At 39.4% G+C, this 20,243-nt stretch overlaps 1 protein-coding gene across 9 annotated transcripts in view; it reads left to right on the forward strand.

Annotated features, from left to right (window-relative positions):
• The window catches only part of TRIP12 (thyroid hormone receptor interactor 12), an 80,626-nt gene that overhangs the window by 30,792 nt on the left and 29,591 nt on the right, over positions 1–20,243 (forward strand). For 6 of the 9 annotated variants that reach the window (XM_032697354.1, XM_032697352.1, XM_032697358.1 and 3 more), the window contains 6 exons: positions 5,010–5,135; positions 6,108–6,907; positions 15,509–15,614; positions 16,871–17,007; positions 17,927–18,010; positions 19,389–19,484. In XM_032697354.1, the coding sequence (XP_032553245.1) occupies positions 5,010–5,135; positions 6,108–6,907; positions 15,509–15,614; positions 16,871–17,007; positions 17,927–18,010; positions 19,389–19,484 (1,349 nt within the window). The remainder of the gene's footprint in view (positions 1–5,009; positions 5,136–6,107; positions 6,908–15,508; positions 15,615–16,870; positions 17,008–17,926; positions 18,011–19,388; positions 19,485–20,243) is intronic. The other 3 variants (XM_032697360.1, XM_032697361.1, XM_032697359.1) reach the window with 2 other exon arrangements.

Genomic DNA, 20,243 nt, shown 5'->3' on the forward strand with positions numbered 1-20,243 from the left:
AGATTTAAGGTCTTTTAAAAAAAGTTTTAAAAAATTGAACTTGCTGAGCAGCTACTGTCCACTTGCATAAAGACTTTGGAAATTCTAAACTTTTGTATGATCTATTCTAAATGCAGAATCTCCCTCCTGTGACATCTAATATTGACAGATTGGCTTAACCTGGAAGGAACAATGCAAACCCATTTTCCTCTAGACAGGGCTTGTTTCATGTCACTGTAACATCAATACTTGTAGTCAAAATGAGCAGGGAAAGCCTGTAATGGTTTTCTGCTAGAGATTTACAGGCAGTTTCACATTCAGCTCAGGAACTTGATAGGAACTTCAAGTGTTTGATTTGTAGAGATGTATTTGTTTAAAAATATGAACAATGATACTTGGCTCACAGACAGCATAGAAAGATAGATGCTTTATTTCCAATTTGTGCTGCAACAATAGTGTGTGCTTTTCTCTAAAGAAGAAAGAGTTGTGTGTTTGACAAGAGATTAATATAAACTGGTGAACTGGTGGAGTGTTGTTCCTCCCATGTGTGCATGTAACCATACTGGCCTTGGTGAACTTGGACTAATGTGGTTCTTCACTTTCTGTTGTCAGTAGTGATGCTGAAATAACTGTGCTTTGGATTGCTTTCAGCTCTTGTGGGTATTTACTGACTTTACTGCCAGTTTGAGAAGTATTTAGTGTTATCCTAATTTAGAATTACTGTTACAATGGCACCTTCATAACTGTACACCCCATACCCTTGTCTGGAGTATCTTTTCCAGCACTTTCCACTGAAGGATGTCTGCAGGTTTGTAGGGAAGCAATAATGATACTGAAGTTTCCCTTTGCAGCAGTAAACTCAAGAGGAATGGGATGCAGATGCCCTAACACAAGCTTTCTTCGTAGGGGCAGGAGAAAGGGGTGGAAGGTACTTACTGGCACTTTGTTCACTGTGTATCTACATTGTTACCATGTGTGTTGAAGAATTGTGCCCTTGTGGCTTAGCTCCTGGTGATGCTGTAGTATTTACTTGGAATGGGAGCGATTTGGAAGTGGTATTGTGAGGCACACAATAAGATCTTTTCTGGAAGTGGTGCAGTTGACTGTTCCTTTCAGTTGTGATCAATGTTGCACTATACTAGTATGGAGTAATGGAAGTAGTCTCAGATACTGGAACTTTTTACTAATGCTGCAAAAATTGTTAGTATTTTATTAGTGGCATTAATTGCCAGTGGTGCTTTTCTTTTAACCTGCATATTGTTAGCCTTATGAAATCTTTAGGAACAGCAGTATTTAAGTAGGATATCAATTTGACATAAATGACTGCTATGCTGTTGAGTTGTGTATGAAAGTAGGATACTTCATACACAAATTTTAATGATTTTTGAAATATAATATATACATGTTCGTGTGCATATGGGATTGAAGGCTAAATGATAGATGAGATCCTCGTTGGCTGCATGTAGGATGTTGTTATAAGCAGAGGGAATGCTTTTGTCAGTTATACTGCTTTTGTTCTGAACAGGATTGGTTTTGGACCAGTTTTGGTGATATGTTAAACTGTTAAAAACTTACCTGTGACCTGTGAAAAACTAAATTTAATGTTTGTGTTGGTGGGGAAGACAGGTGGAGTATTTCTGAGGAGAGCAAATAGGTGTTTTTCCATAGCTTTTTCATCTGTGCTACTGCTTTTTTTAATCTCATTTTGACAGAAGTAAGAGTGGTTAGTTTTTGCAGACTTAATGTTTGGAAGCATTTAATAGCTCACTCTCAGCTACTGAGAAAAATTACTTAGATGAAACACTTTGTTTATTAACTAACTTCAAAAGGTACTTTTTTTTTAATATGCACAGAGTAACTCTTTGAGAACAGGTTCTAGTTAGTTCTTTATTATGGTTTTGCTCAGGGCTGACGTTTTCCACCATATTGTTTATATAACACAGTGAGCTAAGTGGTGGTTTGCTTGTCAACTTGTATGTGTGCTTCTCTAAACTTGACTGTCTGCCTGTGAATTACAGTGTGTATCAGCAGACAGCTTTGCCCAGTTGAGTGAAGCCTTGGAGTGGTTTATGAAACTGTCTTTAAGTTGGGGGGGAGGTGGAAGGAAAACTAAAAACTCTACGAAACAACACTTGAAGGTGCAGCAAGAGCTCAGTCTTTCTGGACCTGCCCCTGAGAGTGGAAAAGGACAAACACAAGCTCATAAATACTTACCTTGTCATTTTTTGTCATTAATGAGGAACTTAGGCTCTCAAAATACTTGTTGCTGGAATGTTGCTTTAAATGAAGATTCTTAATGAATGATACATTAATGGAAAAGACTAAAGAGCTTGTCATGGTAAGTTACAAGTGGAAAGCCTTGGATTATGGGCAAGAGTACAGGTAGTTTACAACCTTGAATCGACCTTCCAGCTGCTCATGGATCTTTCATGGCCCTTGGTTGTTCTCCAACCACCGCTCTCTGTGTCGAGCTTTACAGACTGTTATGCTTTTGTATGTAAGTTAACTTTTTTAAGGAGACCTTAAACAAGCTGTCACAACTTCATTATAAATTGGGACTGATGCTTGCTGGTTGGTGTATGGTTAAAGTTCTTTTACCTTAATCCTGCAGACTTTCTAAGTTGTCAGGCTTTTTGCTATTGTATGGACCTTATAGAGGGGTAATTAATGTCGTGTTCCTTTTAACTGACATGCTACTGCATGCACAGTTATTGTCTTGTGTACCTTTTCTTTGGAACACATGCGAGGTGAGTGATTAAACTCAGAGGGAGAAGTGAAAGCACAGTAGGTCTTTAAAAATGAAATGAAAAAAATTCCCATCAGTTTTAAACTCCCCATTTGTTGCGTTTCTAGAGTAACCTTTCTGCTCAGTGTTTTTACTGCTCGTTTCATGGATAAAGAAAAAGCAAATGCAAGTAGTCTGCATGAGGCAGCGTTCATCATCCCTAGGATATGGTTGTAGCTTTATTATCCACATAAATTGGATGTTGTTATGAAACTGTATTTGTAAAACTTGTAAGAATCCAAAGGGTTTAAAGGTGAAAGGGGAGGAGCCTGAAACAAGTGGAAACTCTTCAGTGCATGTTTTGCATGTATTGCTTTAGCAATATTTTAGTTGAAAAGATCTTCAGTTATTATGTTCTGTGAATATCTAAAGCAAAACAAAAATCTTTAAGGGAAAATAACCTTTTAAAATACGCTTCAGAATAAGTGAACTCTGATCAGTTTAGCTTACATAAAAAATGAGATTCCTGCCAAGTGTAAATTATGTAATAACGTCTGTTACTCCCATAATAAAAACACTTCAAGGGGAAAATTAAATTTCACGCCTTAATCTTTTGTTGGGAAAAGGAAAATCCAAACACTGAGGATTGGGTGAAACATTCCCATGTTTACCTTGATGGAGTTTGCTGTTGTGACCTAGAGATCTATTTTGTGTCACTTGCTTTTGATAGTAAAAATTACTTCTTATAGTATGATAAATCAAAACAAGTTACTTGAGTATGGAGAAGATGCTGTTAATTTAATCTTTGCAGACTGTCATGCTCTTAGAAAGGTGAGCATGTTATTATCATCTGGGTGGTTGGACTTGGTACTTGTTTTCTATGGACATTGAAGTTTGCATTGAAGTCCTGAAGAGGATAGTGAAGCTTTCTAGTCAGTAGTACAATTAGCTTTGCTTTCACTACCGGATTTCTGGCATTTGGTTGGAAAAACTGTTTGAAAGCTTGTGGAACTCTACTACTTCCACTTAGTCTGTTGGCCTAAATTTTGTGATGTTTGGGGTGATGGGCTGGAGCAGGGCACTTAAATTGAAAGTCAGTGTTCCTCCTCCCCTTACACTTTAGCATTCAGATGTTTGCAGAGCTCAACTCAAAGGAGTAGATAGCTGAGGTTAATAACATATAAACATATAATCAAGAGTTCTTCAACTTTGAAACAGGGCTTCTTTCAGCATTAATACTAGACTAGTTTGAGGTTTCATAAAGGTTGATGGTGCTTGATGGTTCTCTATAGGTATGAAATGTGCAGTGGAGTTTTCCTGGTGGCAGCTGAGTCAAAAGTGTGTTCTGTCCAGGGAAGTGCAAGTGAGATGTCCCTTGCCTCAGCAATTATTTATACTGTCCTGTTCTAAATGCTGATGAGCTCTTTTCTGAGTCTTGCAGATGGTAATTCCGAGTGGTTTTGAAGCTAAATGTGGAATATGTGAAGATGTAACTTAAGTCTTAAATTTTATCCATGGTATAGTATTATCTTTGTCCTTCAGTCAGAGCTCATACAATGAACCAATTTTTGCATGCAACTGAAGGCTGCTTGGAAGGCCTCTTGTAGCTTATCTATGTGAAACTCATTCCTATCTCTGACATCACAGGTTTCCTGTCTCATCTGACTGCCTTCATTGGTAGCATGTGTTTCTTCATTCCTCTTTCCTCTTCATTCCTCAGCTGTTACCACACAGCTCTCAATCCTCTGAACTGGTGGATCTGCAGCCAGAAAATAACTGGTAGGGTTGAGATTTCCTACCAAGTGGAACTGGCTGCATTCCTATTCTGAGCACTTGATTTTTTTAAACTGAAGAACAAAGATACAAACTCATAACTGTATAAAGACTTAATGCATGGAATCTCGAGGTAGATGAGTATATATCTATTTTTGAGAAGAGATCTTTGACAGGTGCTCTAGTCATGTGCCTTACTGTGCTAGCTTAATGCTTAAGTGAATAATTCAGTAATCTTGCAGATCAGAAAAATTTGAATTTATCTGCACAACTCAGGAGTTAGATGATGTTTTATTCATTTAAAATGACTAAATAATTGTGTGCCTTACAAAACAGTTACTGGTAGTGATTTGTAATTGCAACAGGTGATTCTTTTGAAATGCTGCTTTAATATTGGGTGCTGGTATGGAAAGGTTTGTAGCTGTAAATGAATATTTGTAAATGGCCCAAGAATAAATAATAATTCCACCTACAGGTCTGTATCTGTATCTTGAAATCCTGATAGCTTTCTGTTTTGACTTTCTGCTGACAGGTCACATTTAGGGCAGGCAAAACATAAGGCACATAGCCCTCCTGAGAGTAGAAAATCTATTTCAAAGACACCCAAAGTGCAGTCTAATACTACTTCTGAGCAGTCCAAGGGACACTTTTCTAAAAGGTAATTGCGCTTCATATTCATATGTTAACCAGTGTTATCTGCACTTCACAACTGTGTATAATGTGTTGAGTTATACAGAGTTCTTATACAACGTATGACTAATAGATTTGAACTAATCTAGGTGTTGCATTCACTGGATATATTTCAGTGTTTCAAATTCTGTTTCTGTTTTGTTTTTCTAATTCACCAACTAAGAGCATTCCATCAGTGATGGGGAGGAAACGATTTCTGCATAACTAGTCCTGGAATACTTGCAAGGTCTTTCTCCCATTCTTCTGCTTCATGTTGGGGGAAGATTGCCCAAGGAGTTTGGAGCAATGTCCAATATGAATTGAAACATGCAATAATCTAAAGTATGCCTGTGTTCAGAGTAATCATCTTGGTATTGCTTTGTCTGCTCTTCATATGCTTCTGCTATTTACACACTGGAACAGTTTTCTATCATGTAGAAGAGAATTTTACCATTTCTGTGTGAGATTCACTACCTCAATTTTAAGATTGATGAGAAACTATCCTTTCATTAAGAGCCTTTCTTGAACTAGAATCCAGTTATGACTAGTTATGCATTACTGAACACTCCTTACTCTCTTGTGGAACTTACATTCTCAAACATTCAGATAACACCTTCATGGCTTGATTTTTTTTGTTTGTTTGTTTTTTTAAATCAGTTTGTATCAATATACATTAAAAAGTAAAATCAATTCAAGTTATAACTTCCTCTTTAGAAGGCAGTGTACTGTGCTTTTATTTTGCAATTTGTTTAGTTTTTATGCTAGCAAGTATGTGCAATATGATTGTTCTCATACGGGCATGTTGTGGCATTGTTTTTGTTTGTTTCAATGTTAACCTAATCAACAGTTTCTTACGTGCAGTTTCCTTTATTAGAGAATGATGACATTTATCATGCAAAACTGTTACAACTGTGAGGTTTCCTGAGTTCAGCACTAATGCTGTTCCTGCTTACTTCTACAGAGGCTGTAGTTCATCTGCTGTTTTAATACCACAACAAGAAGATCCAGAGAGAGTCAATACTTCAGAAAAGCAAAAAACGGGGCAAGTGCCTAAGAAAGACAATTCTCGAGGAGTTAAACGCAGTGCTAGTCCAGATTACAGGAGGACCAATTCTCCCAGCTCTGCTAAAAAACCCAAAGCACTTCAACACACTGAAACTTCCTCAGAAACCAACAAGCCACATACTAAGTCTAAGAGAAGACACTCAGACCAAGAACAGCCCAAGTCTACACAATTGCCATCAACAAGCAAGGCTCACACCAGAAAGGGTGGAGCTGCTGGTAGCTCCCGAAGTCAGAAAAGGAAAAGGACAGAGAATCTGTCTTGTATAAAGAGTGGGTCATCAGTTGAATCAACTGGCGCTGAAGAGAAGTCAGCAAAAGTCTCCAAGCTGGCTTCAAAATCGGTGACCTCAGCCAAAGCTGGGTGTAGCACCATCACCGATTCTTCTTCTTCAGCTTCCACCTCCTCCTCCTCTTCTGCTGTTGCCTCTGCTTCTTCTACTGTTCCTCAGGGTGCCAGAGTGAAACAGGGAAAGGACCAGAGTAAGGCTAGACGTTCCCGTTCTGCATCTAGCCCCAGTCCAAGAAGGAGTAGCAGGGACAAAGAACCGAGTAAAACAGGTGGCTCTTCAAAGTTTGACTGGGCTGCTCGATTCAGCCCAAAAGTCAGTCTGCCCAAAACAAAACTGTCTCTACCAGGCTCTTCCAAGTCGGAGACATCAAAACCTGGACCTTCAGGACTGCAGGCTAAGCTAGCAAGTAAGTTGTTCTTTTGTGGAAGAATAAGCACATGTGTTTTAAAATCAAGTCTTCTAAACAAATACTTCTGTTTTCAAGCTTCTTGGGATCTTCCTAGTAACTTTTAGTGTGTTCTGCTGAGTTTTTAAGTAAAACTGTGACTGAAACAATTTACAACTAAAGCAGATGATTTTAGTGCAGTCAGCATTCTGTAAATTTAAGTTGCTTCTCTGTCTTTCAAATCAATTTTAAAAATAAAATATATGCAAAATAATTGAATGTTGTGATGGGGACATACGTTATAAAACACTCTTGATTATATTCCTCTTGTCAGATTTTTTTTTCCTCATTTTCTTAAGCCTTCTGTCCCAAAGTGGGAACGATAACTGCTGGAAAACAAGTACATTGTATGTGGTTTCTTCTTTCAAACCTACTTTTCTAATTTTTCATTGCTGTGAGACTCTCTGTTACTTTAAGAATAGTAGTCTTATAAACCTGGTGTACCTAGTGCTGGGGATGTTAGTCACTTTGTCTTTTAGGTTCTCACAAAGTATGTCTTCTTTTTGGTGCTGAATTTGAATAGCAGGTACCATTGTTGGACATGGTCTCTAACAAATACAGGCTGTTTCCAAGCAGAGCACCTGCTTGCTATAGATATGCTTGTAGCTCTGCTGTCTTGAGCAATTTTTTTTTAAAATGTATTATGCTACCTTATCTGTGCTGAATGATTTATTTACAGCATGTATTCTCTAAAATGTAAGAAGTTGGATTCCTAAGCTCGCTTACAAAGTTCCTTTACAAAGGAATTGTGTGCATGAACCTGTAGACTGTTGTGCATGGTCACAAGTAGCCTGTCCCAGCTGGGGCACATCTGTAGCTAATACTAATGCAGGAAATAGGTGGAATAAACAACAGCAACTGGTTGTCTTCCTGTATAATCAACATGGGTCAATTAAATCTAACAGGTATGTTTTGGATAACTTGCATGACTGGAGTATTGATTCTGGAATGACCTAACCTAAGGGGTGAAGAATGGCATTGGGGAAGTGGAGATGACTTACTTGCTTTACAGCAAAGTTTGGGGGTTTTTTTCCTACCTGCTTCCTGGTTCAAGAATTTACTGGGTGATGAATTCCAGAATCAAAACTCTGAATTTGCACAGGGTGGAATGAGGGGGAAGTGAGGAGGAGTCAGGTAACAATGGGAACGACCAACAAGTTCTTGGCGAAGTCAGGCTACAGGCAGCTTTTTAGAAATGAAAGAGAAGCAAGAGGGACAAGAGAGAATTTGCCTCCAACAAGTGAACAACAAGAAGGTGAAGGCAGAGAGTAATTCATGTGATAAGGTACAAAACTTCAGCAAAGAATGAGAAGGGGAAGGGGGAAATAGCACAGTGTAAGGGGTGGGGTGGGGTGTGTGTTCAGTAGCTTGAAAAACAGTGTTGAGAATGAGCCTAAACTGTCTCCACAAATGCTGTACTGAGAAAGCCAGTTTGGCTTAACTTTCAGGTCATGGAAGAGCTAAAGTTATCTTTTGGAAAAAGCTAAACTTCAGTTCAACTAAAATGTTCAAGTCTATGTGACAAAACCAAGTTAATGTGGATTGTAGAGGTGTGTGTGTGTAAGTATAAAATGTCACCGGTAAGGAGCACAAAGCACAGTGAGAGATGTTTCTAGAAGCAGTAGAGGATCAGGTTATTTTATGTAGAGGGCAACCTACTTTGAGGTAGGGGAAAAGTGCTAACAGGTGATACTAGGAAGTCTAAAATGTCTAATGCCTCTTTATTTTACCATAGATTACAGCAAAACTTATTCCAATAAATATAATTATTCACTGAATATCACTAAGAGTAAGAGCTCAACTTAGAAGTGTTAAACTGTGATACTTTCAGATAGTCTCAGTCTTTCAAACAGTGCTCTTTGACAACAGGTTGAAATGATCTTGGAAGCAATAGTAAAGATTGTTAGCTTAGCCCTTTTTTAAAAACAAGCTTGTGTGACAGCTTCAAAATATTGGGACAAATTTGAAGTATTTTAACAAAATACACATTTTGGATAATGCTGAGAAGTGTCATGAAAATATGAAGACAGTAAACCACAGGTTGGTTTTTAAGAAAGACTGGATAAGTTCAAATTTATTTTCTGTAGCAGACCAGTAGCCTGGGAGCAGAAGCAGATGATGTCTTGCACAAATCTTAACACCCTAAAGCTTTCTAAAGCAGTAAGGCAAACAGTGATCTTGATGAAATTGGGGTGTACACTGTCTGCCTGGAAACATGTCCTTAGAAGTCATAGTAATCCTGTATAGAAACTGAAAGCTTAAACTCAGTAGGCTTGTATAGGTGTATATTATGAAACACATGCTTGAAGAAGATGGAACTAGGGCTTATAGAACTAGTAGAAGATAAGCAAAAAGCCAAACATTCTAGAATGAAAAGTGGGAGGAGAGGGGAGATTATTCAGGCTAACATAAAGTCATAGAGTGGTTTGGGTTGAAGGGATCTTAAAGGTGATCTCATTCCAACCCCCCTGCCACAGCAAGGCCACCTTCCAGGTTGCTCAAAGCCCCATCCAGTCAGCCATGGCTGTATAAATGCAGTGCTGTTCCCTTCTGGGTGTTGCAGTTCAGGAAGTACAGGAAGTATTATTAGATGTTGTGATCTTTAAGGGAAAAACAAGAAGAGCTCATCTGGCTTACTCTGCTGAAGAGAAGAACGAGGCAAAACATGGTTACCATCTTTGCGGAAGGTTTTCACATGGTGGGGGAGGATACCCTGAGGTTTCTTGTCCAGTCCTCACTGGATAATTAATAGGTTTTAAATCCAACCAAGGTGACTTTCAGAGTGTTAGCTACACAGTATTCTCTGTAACTGAGTGGTGATATCACTGAATAACAGCTATACAATATGTTGGAATAATAAAACCAGGCTAGACTAAAGTTTTTCGCATCTATTTGAGTAGCTGAGTATTTCTTCATGGGGGGGACAAAAGAGGAAGAAAACAAGTTTCTCATTTTGCTCTCTTGATTTGACTATTTTCACAGCTCTTTCAATCCGTATGTGTTGTAGGGGCTTTTTAAATATTGCAAATTGGGTCATCTTCCTGATTATGTAGCAATATAAAAACAGTAATTATGTTTCCATTATTAGGGAAATCTTTGCTGTCCTTTGTGTAGTGTCTTGTGGCCCTTAAGTAGGAGGAAGCTGGAAACTGTGGCTGGGACAGTGCTGAGTGCAGGGTAACATAGGGTAGCTGTCCCTGACTGAGAAATCTCTGCCTAATGCTGTCAGATCTGGGGGGCTAGAGGGATTGTTGGGATACACTGAAAAGCCACATGAACATAAACACAGAGTATGAATGGTGTAGAACTCCTGGCTTTGAGGGATTTGACAGAGGTGAGGAGAAAAAAGTCTGAAAATAGCTCTGAATTAGTTTATTTGGGATTGTGGGTGACAGTGCTGGCTCGGGTGATGGTTGTTGGAGCCTTGGGGTTATGGACTTGGGATTGCGGAAGTAAGATGGCTGGCTTGGAGATACTTGCTGTAATTGTGGTGATGGGCTGTGTGGGATCGTAATCAAGAGCTGGGGGTGTCTGGGTTGGTCCTGAGGGAGGGTAATAGTGGAATATTAGAATGACAGGAGGCTTTCTTACCTTCCACTGCCACAGCTCCTCCACCTTATCTCAGTGAGGAGAGCAGACCAGCACAGGAGCCAATCTTAAATCTAAACTTCCAATCCTAACCAGTAAATCTCTCCTGATTACCTTTCTGAACTGCAAAAAAAAAGGGTTTTCTGGGTTATGAACTGTGAAAGTTTGACTAACTTTGTTTTGACTTGGGTGATACCCTGACTCAAGTGATTGCAGTACAGCTGCATTCAGGACTTGTTTCTTTCACACAAAGTATGCCTTTAAAAAAAGTGCTGACCAGGAAACAGACTTAAATGTGAAGTTGTTAAGATTTTTCTAGTTTGATTTCTGTTAGGCTGTGCTATTTCAGGTTTAGCCTGTTTGAGTCTATTTTCCTTCTGACTCATAAACATGAGTGTTTGGCATGCAAATAGGATGATGTCAGGGCACAAGCAATATATGCCTTTTAGTTCTGAAGTTTTGGCAGGTATTGAATGTGAACTGCTTAAATGTAATTTTCTTTTTGTTTATTGGAAGTCCGTGTCTGTTCATAACTTTTACTAACACAGATATCCTGATGACTTTTCCTTGGCTGAGGGAATTGGGTTAGAGATCACTTAGGTAAACTTGACACCTGCAGATCCTCCATGGGCCCCAGTGAGATGTACCTACAGATGCTGAGGGAGCAGGCAGATGTTACTGCTAAGCCACTCTCCATCTTCTTTGAAAGATCATGGAGAACAGCAGAGGTGCCTGAGGACTGGAGGAAAGCCGATGTCACTTCAGTCTTCAAAAAGGGCAAGAAGGAGGACCCAGGAAAACCATAGGCTGGTCACCCTCACTTCTGTCCCTGGAAAGATGATGGAACAGCTCGTGCTGCATGTCATCTCTAAGCATATGAAGGAAAAGCTTATCATAGTAGTCACAAGGGGAAATAATGCTTGGCCAGTCTGATAGTCTTCTATGATGGCTGGGTAGATGAGGGGAGAGCAGTGGATGTTGTCTGCCTTGACTTCAGCGAGGCTTTGGACACTGTCTCCCATAACATCTTCATAGGTAGCACAGGAAGAGTGGGTAAGATGAGTGACAGTGAACTGGATTGAGAACTGACTGAATGGCAGAGTTCAGAGGGTTGTTCAGCGACACCATGTCCAGTTGGAGGTCTGTAGCTCACAGCATTCCACAGGGATCAGTACAGGGTCCAGTCCCATTCTACTTGTTTATCAGTGACCTGGATGAAGTGTCACCCTGGAATGCACCCTCAGCAAGTTTGGAGAAGATACAAAAGAGAGAGGAGTGGCTGACACAGCAGAAGGCTGTGCCGCCATTCAGTGAAACCTGGAGAGTTGGATGGAGAGAAACCAGCTGAAATTCAACAAAAGCAAGTGTAGGGTCCTGCACCTGGGGAGATACAACCCCAGGCACCAGTGCATGTTGGGGACTGACCTACTGTGGAGAAGGAGCTGGGGGTCCTGATGGACAACAAGCTGTCCATGAACCGGCAGTGTTGTGCCATTGTGACCAAGAAGGCCCGTGGTGTCCTGGGGTGCATTAGGAAGAGCATTGTCAGCACGTCAAGAGAGGTGATCCTGCCCCTCTACTCTGCCTTCATGAGGCCTCACTGGAGTGCCGTGTCCAGTTCTGGGCTCCCCAGTTCAAGAAAGACAAGGAACTACTGGGAAAGGTTCAGTGGAGGGCTATGAAGATGATTAGAAGACTGAAGCATCTCATGGGGAAAGGCTGAGAGAGCTGCACCTGTTTAGCCTGGAGAAGAGATGACTTATCAATACATGGCTCTATATGATACAGAAATAGTGCTGAATAAATAACTTCTGGAGATGAACATAAATCTAGTCCTCTGAAATCCCTTGCTGTCTGTGGCAATATGACTGATGCTTTCCTTCATCAGGCAGTCACAGGGCATCTCTAATCTCATTTCTCTTAATGCTGGTTGTGCCCTATTTGCCAGTGAAGGCTTGCAACTTTTAGCCTCCTGCAAGTCCTCTAGACACAGGACTAACTTTCAGTTGAGAGGCTGTGTTGGCCATCCCAAATTCTGATGACAGTGCAAGTGAAATGAAGAAGGTTTAGTCTGAAGAAATTAAGTCTTGAAGTTTTGGTATTGGGAAGACTCAGAGAATTCGCAAAAGATGCAGGTGGTAAGATTGGCTTAAGAAACCTTTGTAAACGACAAACTTTGAGGGCAGAGAATGGCAGTGAACAGCAGGAAGAGACAATCTGGAACATCTTTCTTTGCTTCCTTTGTAGCCTTAGAAATTAATAGGGGGAGGATGAAGCTCAAATGTGCCCTGGTAGATGCATCAGACATAGAGAACTAAAGACTTGGGAAAAGAAACATGCACAAAGATCTGACAAGTAGAACATTCTTGAGCAGCAAGAGAAAATGCACTCAACTCTTCCAAGAGCTCAGGCTGGGATGTATTCTGCAGCTCACCCACCAAATGGTAACCAGGTAACTACCTTCTCTACAACTGAGGTAATTATTGAGGTAATTCAGTTTAAAGAGGTGGCTCAGCTAATTTAATGTCTCTTAGTGAAAAGGGACAACCCATTTTATAGCTTCTTTGCTCTACTATGGTGTCTGCTCATCTGACCCTTGTAAAGCAAGCTCAGCTTGCCAAACTGGCAGAATATAAAAGAAGAAAATGTGTGTCAGGTGTGCAGTTTGTACATCTTGGGACTGATTTGGGGACAGTAAGACATGAGTGAGTGTACCATACTGTTAAAAAACAGTAAGTTGTTAAGCTAGCTCTGCTGCTTTGTGAAACCTTTACCCTTAGCAGAAATCCTGTTTTGATCCATTAAGTCAATCTTATGTCACTTACAGTGAATGTGTGGTGTGTCATTGGTGACCTGTTACTAAGCTAATAAGGTACCTGATGTTAAGGTCTGACTGCTTGAAAATGATGACCCACAGATTTGCAGTAATAAATGGTGAGCTACCATAAAGGAGGAAAATGTGAATTTTTTCCCAGTGAACTCTACTGTAACAAGATGATTGATTTATTTATTCTTCTAAATGTAAAGCAAAGGTACATTTCACTTAGAATTTCACCGTAGTGTTACAGGGTTTAAGTAGCCTAGTTTTCCATGTGTTCCATATGTTACATATGGAAAAGTATACCTCTGAACCCAGAGGGGGTAAACATGTTTTGCCTGTGGAGTAGTACAGTGCTATACCTAGTGCCAGTTAAAGCATGCATTCTCTGGTGTGAAATACAACCAGCTTTGAGGGAAGTTCTGCTGTATCTTTGGACTTCTACTACTTGAGAAACTTAGCAACTGTTTCAAGTGATTTTTGTCTTGTATCTCTGATACTTCTTTCTCCTGTCACCCCCCACAAGTGTCTCACTATATGTATGTAGTGTTGGAGTCATTGTGTATTTCTGTTGTAGCAACTTCAACTTATTTTTGCTTTCAAAGCTCATGTAGTAAGAATGCCACTGCTTCTTGAACACTTGAAAAAGCTACGTATTTTGTTTTATATGTACAGACCATCTGAAAATTCAAGTGGCTGGCCTGCTTCAGTTCAGTGCTTGGTGGCTTTTAAATACAATACCCTGTTGTGTTCTTAAGGTTGCCATATTTCTTGGGTTGGTAAGCCAAATGTGTGGTAAATCCGTGAATATCAGGTTAACCTTCATCTACATGGAATTTACCTGCACACAGCATTGTGTTCCCAGTCAGATACACTGTAGTGTTCGAAAGGACACACTGTTGGCCAGGTCAGTAGTAGCTTTTCAGATCAGTTTGCCTTTTCTGTGAAATATCCAGTCAGAAACTGCATAGTTATTACATCCCTCAGTACCACAACTCTGCATTCCTAGGATGTTTTAGGATTAAGGAAGTAGACAGGAGCCAGTTTGATAAGTACTGAACTCAAACACATTGCATGTTTAAAGGTGTTTTATTTCTGCTTTGTTGCCAGAGGGGGGAGCAGTGATCTAAACTCCTCATCTCTTCAAAATTATTTACATCTCTTCTAGTAATAGTATGTCTGAACTTAATGTTATAAATTCCTCTTTTATTATATTGACTTATTGTAGAGGTAAGAGGGGCACTGCAGTGTCAAATTGGGCCTGATAAAGATTTTTAATTTTGACATTTAAATTATCAGTTTTCCAGTTTGGAAGCTGCTATGGGATATTTCAGCCTGATAATAAGCTTGCTGAGAATGTTGTGTCATGTGGTTTTTTTGTGTGCTTAAGATTTACCTGACTCTGTGGTGGGATGTCATCAGAATAGTGGCTTTGTAACCTAGAGCAAATTAGTATCAACTGGGTCATTTTCTGCAGTGCAAATACTTGTAAATGAAAAACTTGAACTCCATTTCCAAAGCCTTGAGGATATGCTTGATTATTTTCATCAAAGGAGGCCTCGTGACAGAGGGGCTGAAGGGGTGTAGTTGAAATAGGAACGCAAATAATACACATGATAGATCTCAGCACTGGCAGTGCTTGACTCCAGGAGAGGAGCGTGGTTTTGATTTAATACAGTTATTTTAAAGCCAGACTAATGTGAATAAAACTGACCAAAAACTGAGATCACAACCACCACTGCCCTCCCTCCCCAAAGTGTAATCTCTTTTTTAAGACTAAAGCATTTTCTTATGTTTGGACATCAAAATGTGGAAATAATAAACTTATATCCCATAATTTGTTACCTATTTAGCATAAGAAAGACTTAGAACTTCTTTTGTAACCGTAGTATGTACGTTAGGAAAAGGTACCTACATAACAACTTGGAGTTTAGTGTTACTTAGCTTAAAATAATAAGTAAAAGTAAATGTCTGAACTTTTCTTTTACTGATCCAGCAGTTCAGTGTAAGGTGACTAAAAGCTGATGTGGGCTTAGTGTGGTTCTTATGTAGAAGCTTTTCTTCTGCATGGAGGTTTCCCATACAGAAAAATTTCTTTGTAGAACTGCTGTGTATTTAAAGACTGATTTCCTCTCAATTCTTTACATATTGCATAGGTCTGAGAAAATCTACAAAGAAGCGCAGTGAATCACCACCTGCTGAGCTCCCCAGTTTGCGGCGGAGCACACGGCAAAAGACCACGGGCTCCTGTGCTAGCACCAGGTAGAACTTGAGCAAACCAATCATGATTTCTGCAGTGAATTGATATTGATGTGACTTGCATGCATGAAAACTGGCCTTGTCTATCTCCTACTTGGCTGTTGTAAAAGTAACTGTAGCTTTGATGGCTCTGTATGCCAGTGTCATGGATAGAGCAAAGCATTTGTCACCAGCAGACTTCCACTATGTCCCTCATCTCTGGAGGTGGAGGGAAAGAAACACCCAAAGTCAGTGTCACAAACTTAAGTAATCCTGTCCTTAGGGAGGTTTTTTTTAAAAAGATACTTAACACAGAGAATGAGAGTGCTGAACTATTGTCCATCATGACTAGTAAAATAGATGCTTGTTTTGAAAACTGAGACTTCATGGTACCACATACCAGTCTGTTTTAATAGTGTGCACTGTTAAGCTGACTCAGCTTGTCAGCAGCTTCATCTGAACAATACTACATTTAAGTGCTTAGTATACTTCCTAATGCAGAGGAAAATTAGCCCTGAATTAGTTATTTTAAACAGCTGGTAGATTAAGTGGGAGGGGAGAGTTAATGTGTCCTGTGGTGCAAAAAACTTTTGTAGCTGTATAGATTCTGGAACTAGACCTAGGAAGCCTGAACAAGTTTTATTTTTGTTCTTATGCCTAGGCTGTGTTTAGTAGTTCCAGCAATACTTTTTTTTCCCTCTTCCACACCATAAAAAAACCCCACTTCTGAAGCCTCGGTTCTGTTGTCAAGTGAGCATTTCAATTTGACTGTTTACTTTGTAGGCATATGTATTTGTAGTGATGATGACAGTAGTGTTTAAAACAGCAGATTTAAATTGGGTCATCCCCTCAAACTTATTCTGGCACTGAAAACCGTATTGAGCATCAGAGTCCTCTTTCAGTAGTTCAGAACATCCTTTAAAGATGGTTACTCTTATTATTGGACTTCTCAAATGTGTACATGATTTGTAACTAACAATCACTTTAATCTTGCTCATTTTTACTGTTGTATTTTAGTGTAGACTGCCTTGTCTTGAAGGGTACAATGTAAGGACCTGGCTGTAATCCATTAGTGTAAACAGATCACTGCATGGTGTGGGGCAAGGAGTGCACAGAAGGGTTGGATAATTTTGTGAAGATTGATTATTAAACAGATTATTAGTTCGTGCGGTGTTGTAGTAGTGATCTGCATAGATGTTATATGGTCTTGAGTAGACTTACACTAATGAATCTCTTGTCATAGTTCATAAGGTCTGAAACTTTGTTTTTTGAACCTTTAGTCGGCGAGGCTCTGGCCTGGGCAAAAGAGGAGCAGCTGAAGCTCGCCGACAGGAGAAGATGGCTGATCCTGACAACAACCAGGATGGAGTTAACTCTTCAGCTGCACGAACAGATGAGCCTCCCCAGGGAGCTGCAGGTAAGAAGAAATTCCAACTAAAGCATTTTTAGTGTAATAATGATGATATAGTAATGATATAGACATCTTTGCATTTGAAAATAATTAAATGGTTCTGAGTAAGCTCATAAATTATTATGGAAGGTTTTTGAGTGAGAGGGATCTTCTCTTTTGCGTTTGGTTTCTTGACTGTCTGATACATGGGTCAGTTATGCTTTCTTGTAGTTTCCAAACTATATTTAATAAACCGGACTTCAGTTTTCAAGCTTCTTTCTCTTTTAAAAAAAGTAACTTCAGCTGATGATACATAAATTACTACCAACTGAAAAGACACTGAATGGTTTAGAATACAGAAGGCATCGTGTACCTGTAAAAGCTCTGTTGAAATTACTCATAAATATTCTACAGGTTTTCTGTTGAAATTGCAAGCATGTCTGTACTGGAGAAATTTGTAACTAAGTTAAATATTATTACTTGCACAGTCCTGTTAAATGATAATTTTATCATCTGGTCATAATCAGTAGTGAGTTCAAAGGTGCTTTCCAGTAATTATGCTGAATGGTAGAAAATACTAAATGTTCTATGCTTAAAGCCAGCCACATCAGTACTGAAAGTTAAAATTAATGAAAACCTAAGTGCAGTGTAATACTCAATTAAGAAAAGCATAAATTTATTAAGGATACTGGCAAATCTGTCTGAAATGTAATTTGTGGATCTAGCTGTACTTTTTCATTATATTGTGTGGATTTAGCCACTCTCTTCAGCTTTTGGAAAGTACTAGACCTGCAGACTGAGCTGCTTTGAAATGGAAGTTTACAGAAGTTGACTGGTGGCAATGTTAGATGCAGAGCACACTTTTGATGGCAAAGACTTTTTTCATGTGAATTTTGTAGCTTTAAAGGCACTGTAACTTGCATTAATCTCTAATTTGTTTCTTTAGCTTCTAGTTCTGTTGCTGGAGCTGTAGGTATGACAACTTCTGGAGAAAGTGAGTCAGATGATTCTGAGATGGGAAGACTACAAGGTATAAAAGTTGTTATTAATTTACCTCTGTCATTTGCAGCCTATAAATAGCCATACCTACACAAATTCTGTATTACATGTAGAGGGAAGGCTGTATTTTGTTTCACTGTCTGTGAATGTGTTGCTTTGCTTACAGTAATTCTGAAGTATGGAGTTACAAGACTTAATATACTAAAGATGCAAGAATTTGGAAGTAATGTCTGGAGGGGGTGACATTCATTTACATGGTGTATAATACACTACTATTGATGGTTTTCCAGGAGGAGGTGGGGGTAGAGAACTGAGAACTCAGTCCCAAGTGTTTAAGCTCAAATATCAAAATAATCTTTGCAAGCATGTTTTCAGTTCACAGGCCAGGTTAAGCCTACTGTACTCTGCCTGCTTCTGGATAACATTTTTTTTTTTTTTTTGTGCTTGTCATTGATACCCATGTTGCTATAAGCTTTGACCAAACAAAACCTGAATGTTCTTAAAATGCTTGCTTTTGTGCTTGGGCTAAAGGACTCGGGTCTCTCAAAACCCGAGAGTACAAACAGGTATAAACTCAGTTTGCATGTCCTGCAATTGGACTAATGATTTTGCTGCTACATTGCAGGGAGTCCTGAAACTATGATCTCCCTTGCAAAGGAGAGGTTTTGGTTAATCTGGATATTTAATGTGAAGTGAGTGCTGTGTCAGTACCAGTTCACTAGCTTGTAGTTCTCAGTAAGCACAGGTATGCAGTAGGAATATAGAGCTAAATTGGTTTTCACTATTGATGATTATTTTATTGATCAGCAGTAGTCCTGATTGCTACAATAAAAGTCAGAATCTGCCAGTTCGTTTAGTTTAAGTAACACTACTGTAAAGTGTTTAAAATCAATCAAAAAAGAAACCCGCTAATACCTAGCAGAGTTCTTCCCTTTCCAGCACATCAGCAGATAAAGATATGAACCTGTTTTTCAGTATCCTTTTTTTTTTTCAGATTAGTAGTGCCATGCAGTTTCTGAAAATGCGAAGATAAGCTTAACCTGTTTTATGTAGTTTGAGTTCAGATTTGAAATTACAGCCTGGTATATCTGCTATTGTAGCTCTAGACTTACAACAGTTTAACAGACCAGATTTCTTCAGTGAAATGCATAACTCTGGACACTCAGTGGGTGACTTCTTAAAGGGCCTTAATGCTCTGATACATACAAAAATGAGTTACTTGTTCTCCAAAGGTCATCTTTTCGGTGTTTTTTTTGGAAATCAAGGTAGCTGCAGTCATCTAATCCTAATTCTTCTTTCTTAAAATATCAAAATTCTAGTAATCTTAAATGATAACATCATGGAATTTAAGCTTTTAAAAATATTCGTAGAAGCTTTGACAATGGCTGTTATCCTCTGTTTGCTTTTAGCTCTATTAGAGGCTAGGGGTCTTCCTCCTCACCTGTTTGGCCCTCTTGGTCCTCGGATGTCGCAGCTCTTCCACAGGACAATTGGAAGTGGAGCTAGTAAGCAAAGTTTGTCTAATTTGACTTAATTCTTTCCACTTCCAGACTAGTAGAATTCAGCCACTAGTAAATCTAATATTTGTATTAGCTTCATAGTTTAATATTTTACGTGTTGGAGACTTGTATGTCATGATAGTGCTAGACCCCCAGTCAAAAATATTAATTTACTTGTCTTCTTTTAAGGAAGAGAAATCTGCTTTAGCCATATTTCTTTTATTTTCTTTTCTTGGGGGCATCTTAATGTTCCATTCTAGGTGGGGAAGGGAGGGTTCTTGCCTTTTCACCCCTTCCTTATCTTTTTCTTTTGCATGATGGGCTGCTTAACAAAAGACCTCTCCAACCCCCTTGGGTTTTTTGCTAGCTTTAAACAAGTGCTTAAGCTAGCTTTAAAACTACTTGTAGATGTCAGTTCTAAGTTATGTTGGTTTTAGTTTCAGAAGTGTCTTAGGTTTGAGACAGAAATAATTCCCTTCAGATGGTGTGTCAGTGAGAACCTGGGTCCTTAGGCTTGTTCCCCCAGGTCTGCGTTATGCAGCTGGATGAGATGTGTACCTTCTAGTCTAAGTCTGTTTGGCTTCCCAGGAGAGCCAGAGGCAGCCTGTTACTGCATGCCAAGGAGAGGATGGGGTCTCATGTGCTATATGATCTGGGAGGGTGTTGAAAAGTCCTTTGCTTTACAAAGGTGGGGTGGGTGGTGTGGGTTCTGGCACCTGCTGTAGGTTGGCAAGATGGCTGTGAGGAGCAGTGTGGCGGACTCCC

Source organism: Chiroxiphia lanceolata, chromosome 10 (genome assembly GCF_009829145.1).
Source record: "Chiroxiphia lanceolata isolate bChiLan1 chromosome 10, bChiLan1.pri, whole genome shotgun sequence".
In the NCBI taxonomy this organism is placed as follows: domain Eukaryota; kingdom Metazoa; phylum Chordata; class Aves; order Passeriformes; family Pipridae; genus Chiroxiphia; species Chiroxiphia lanceolata.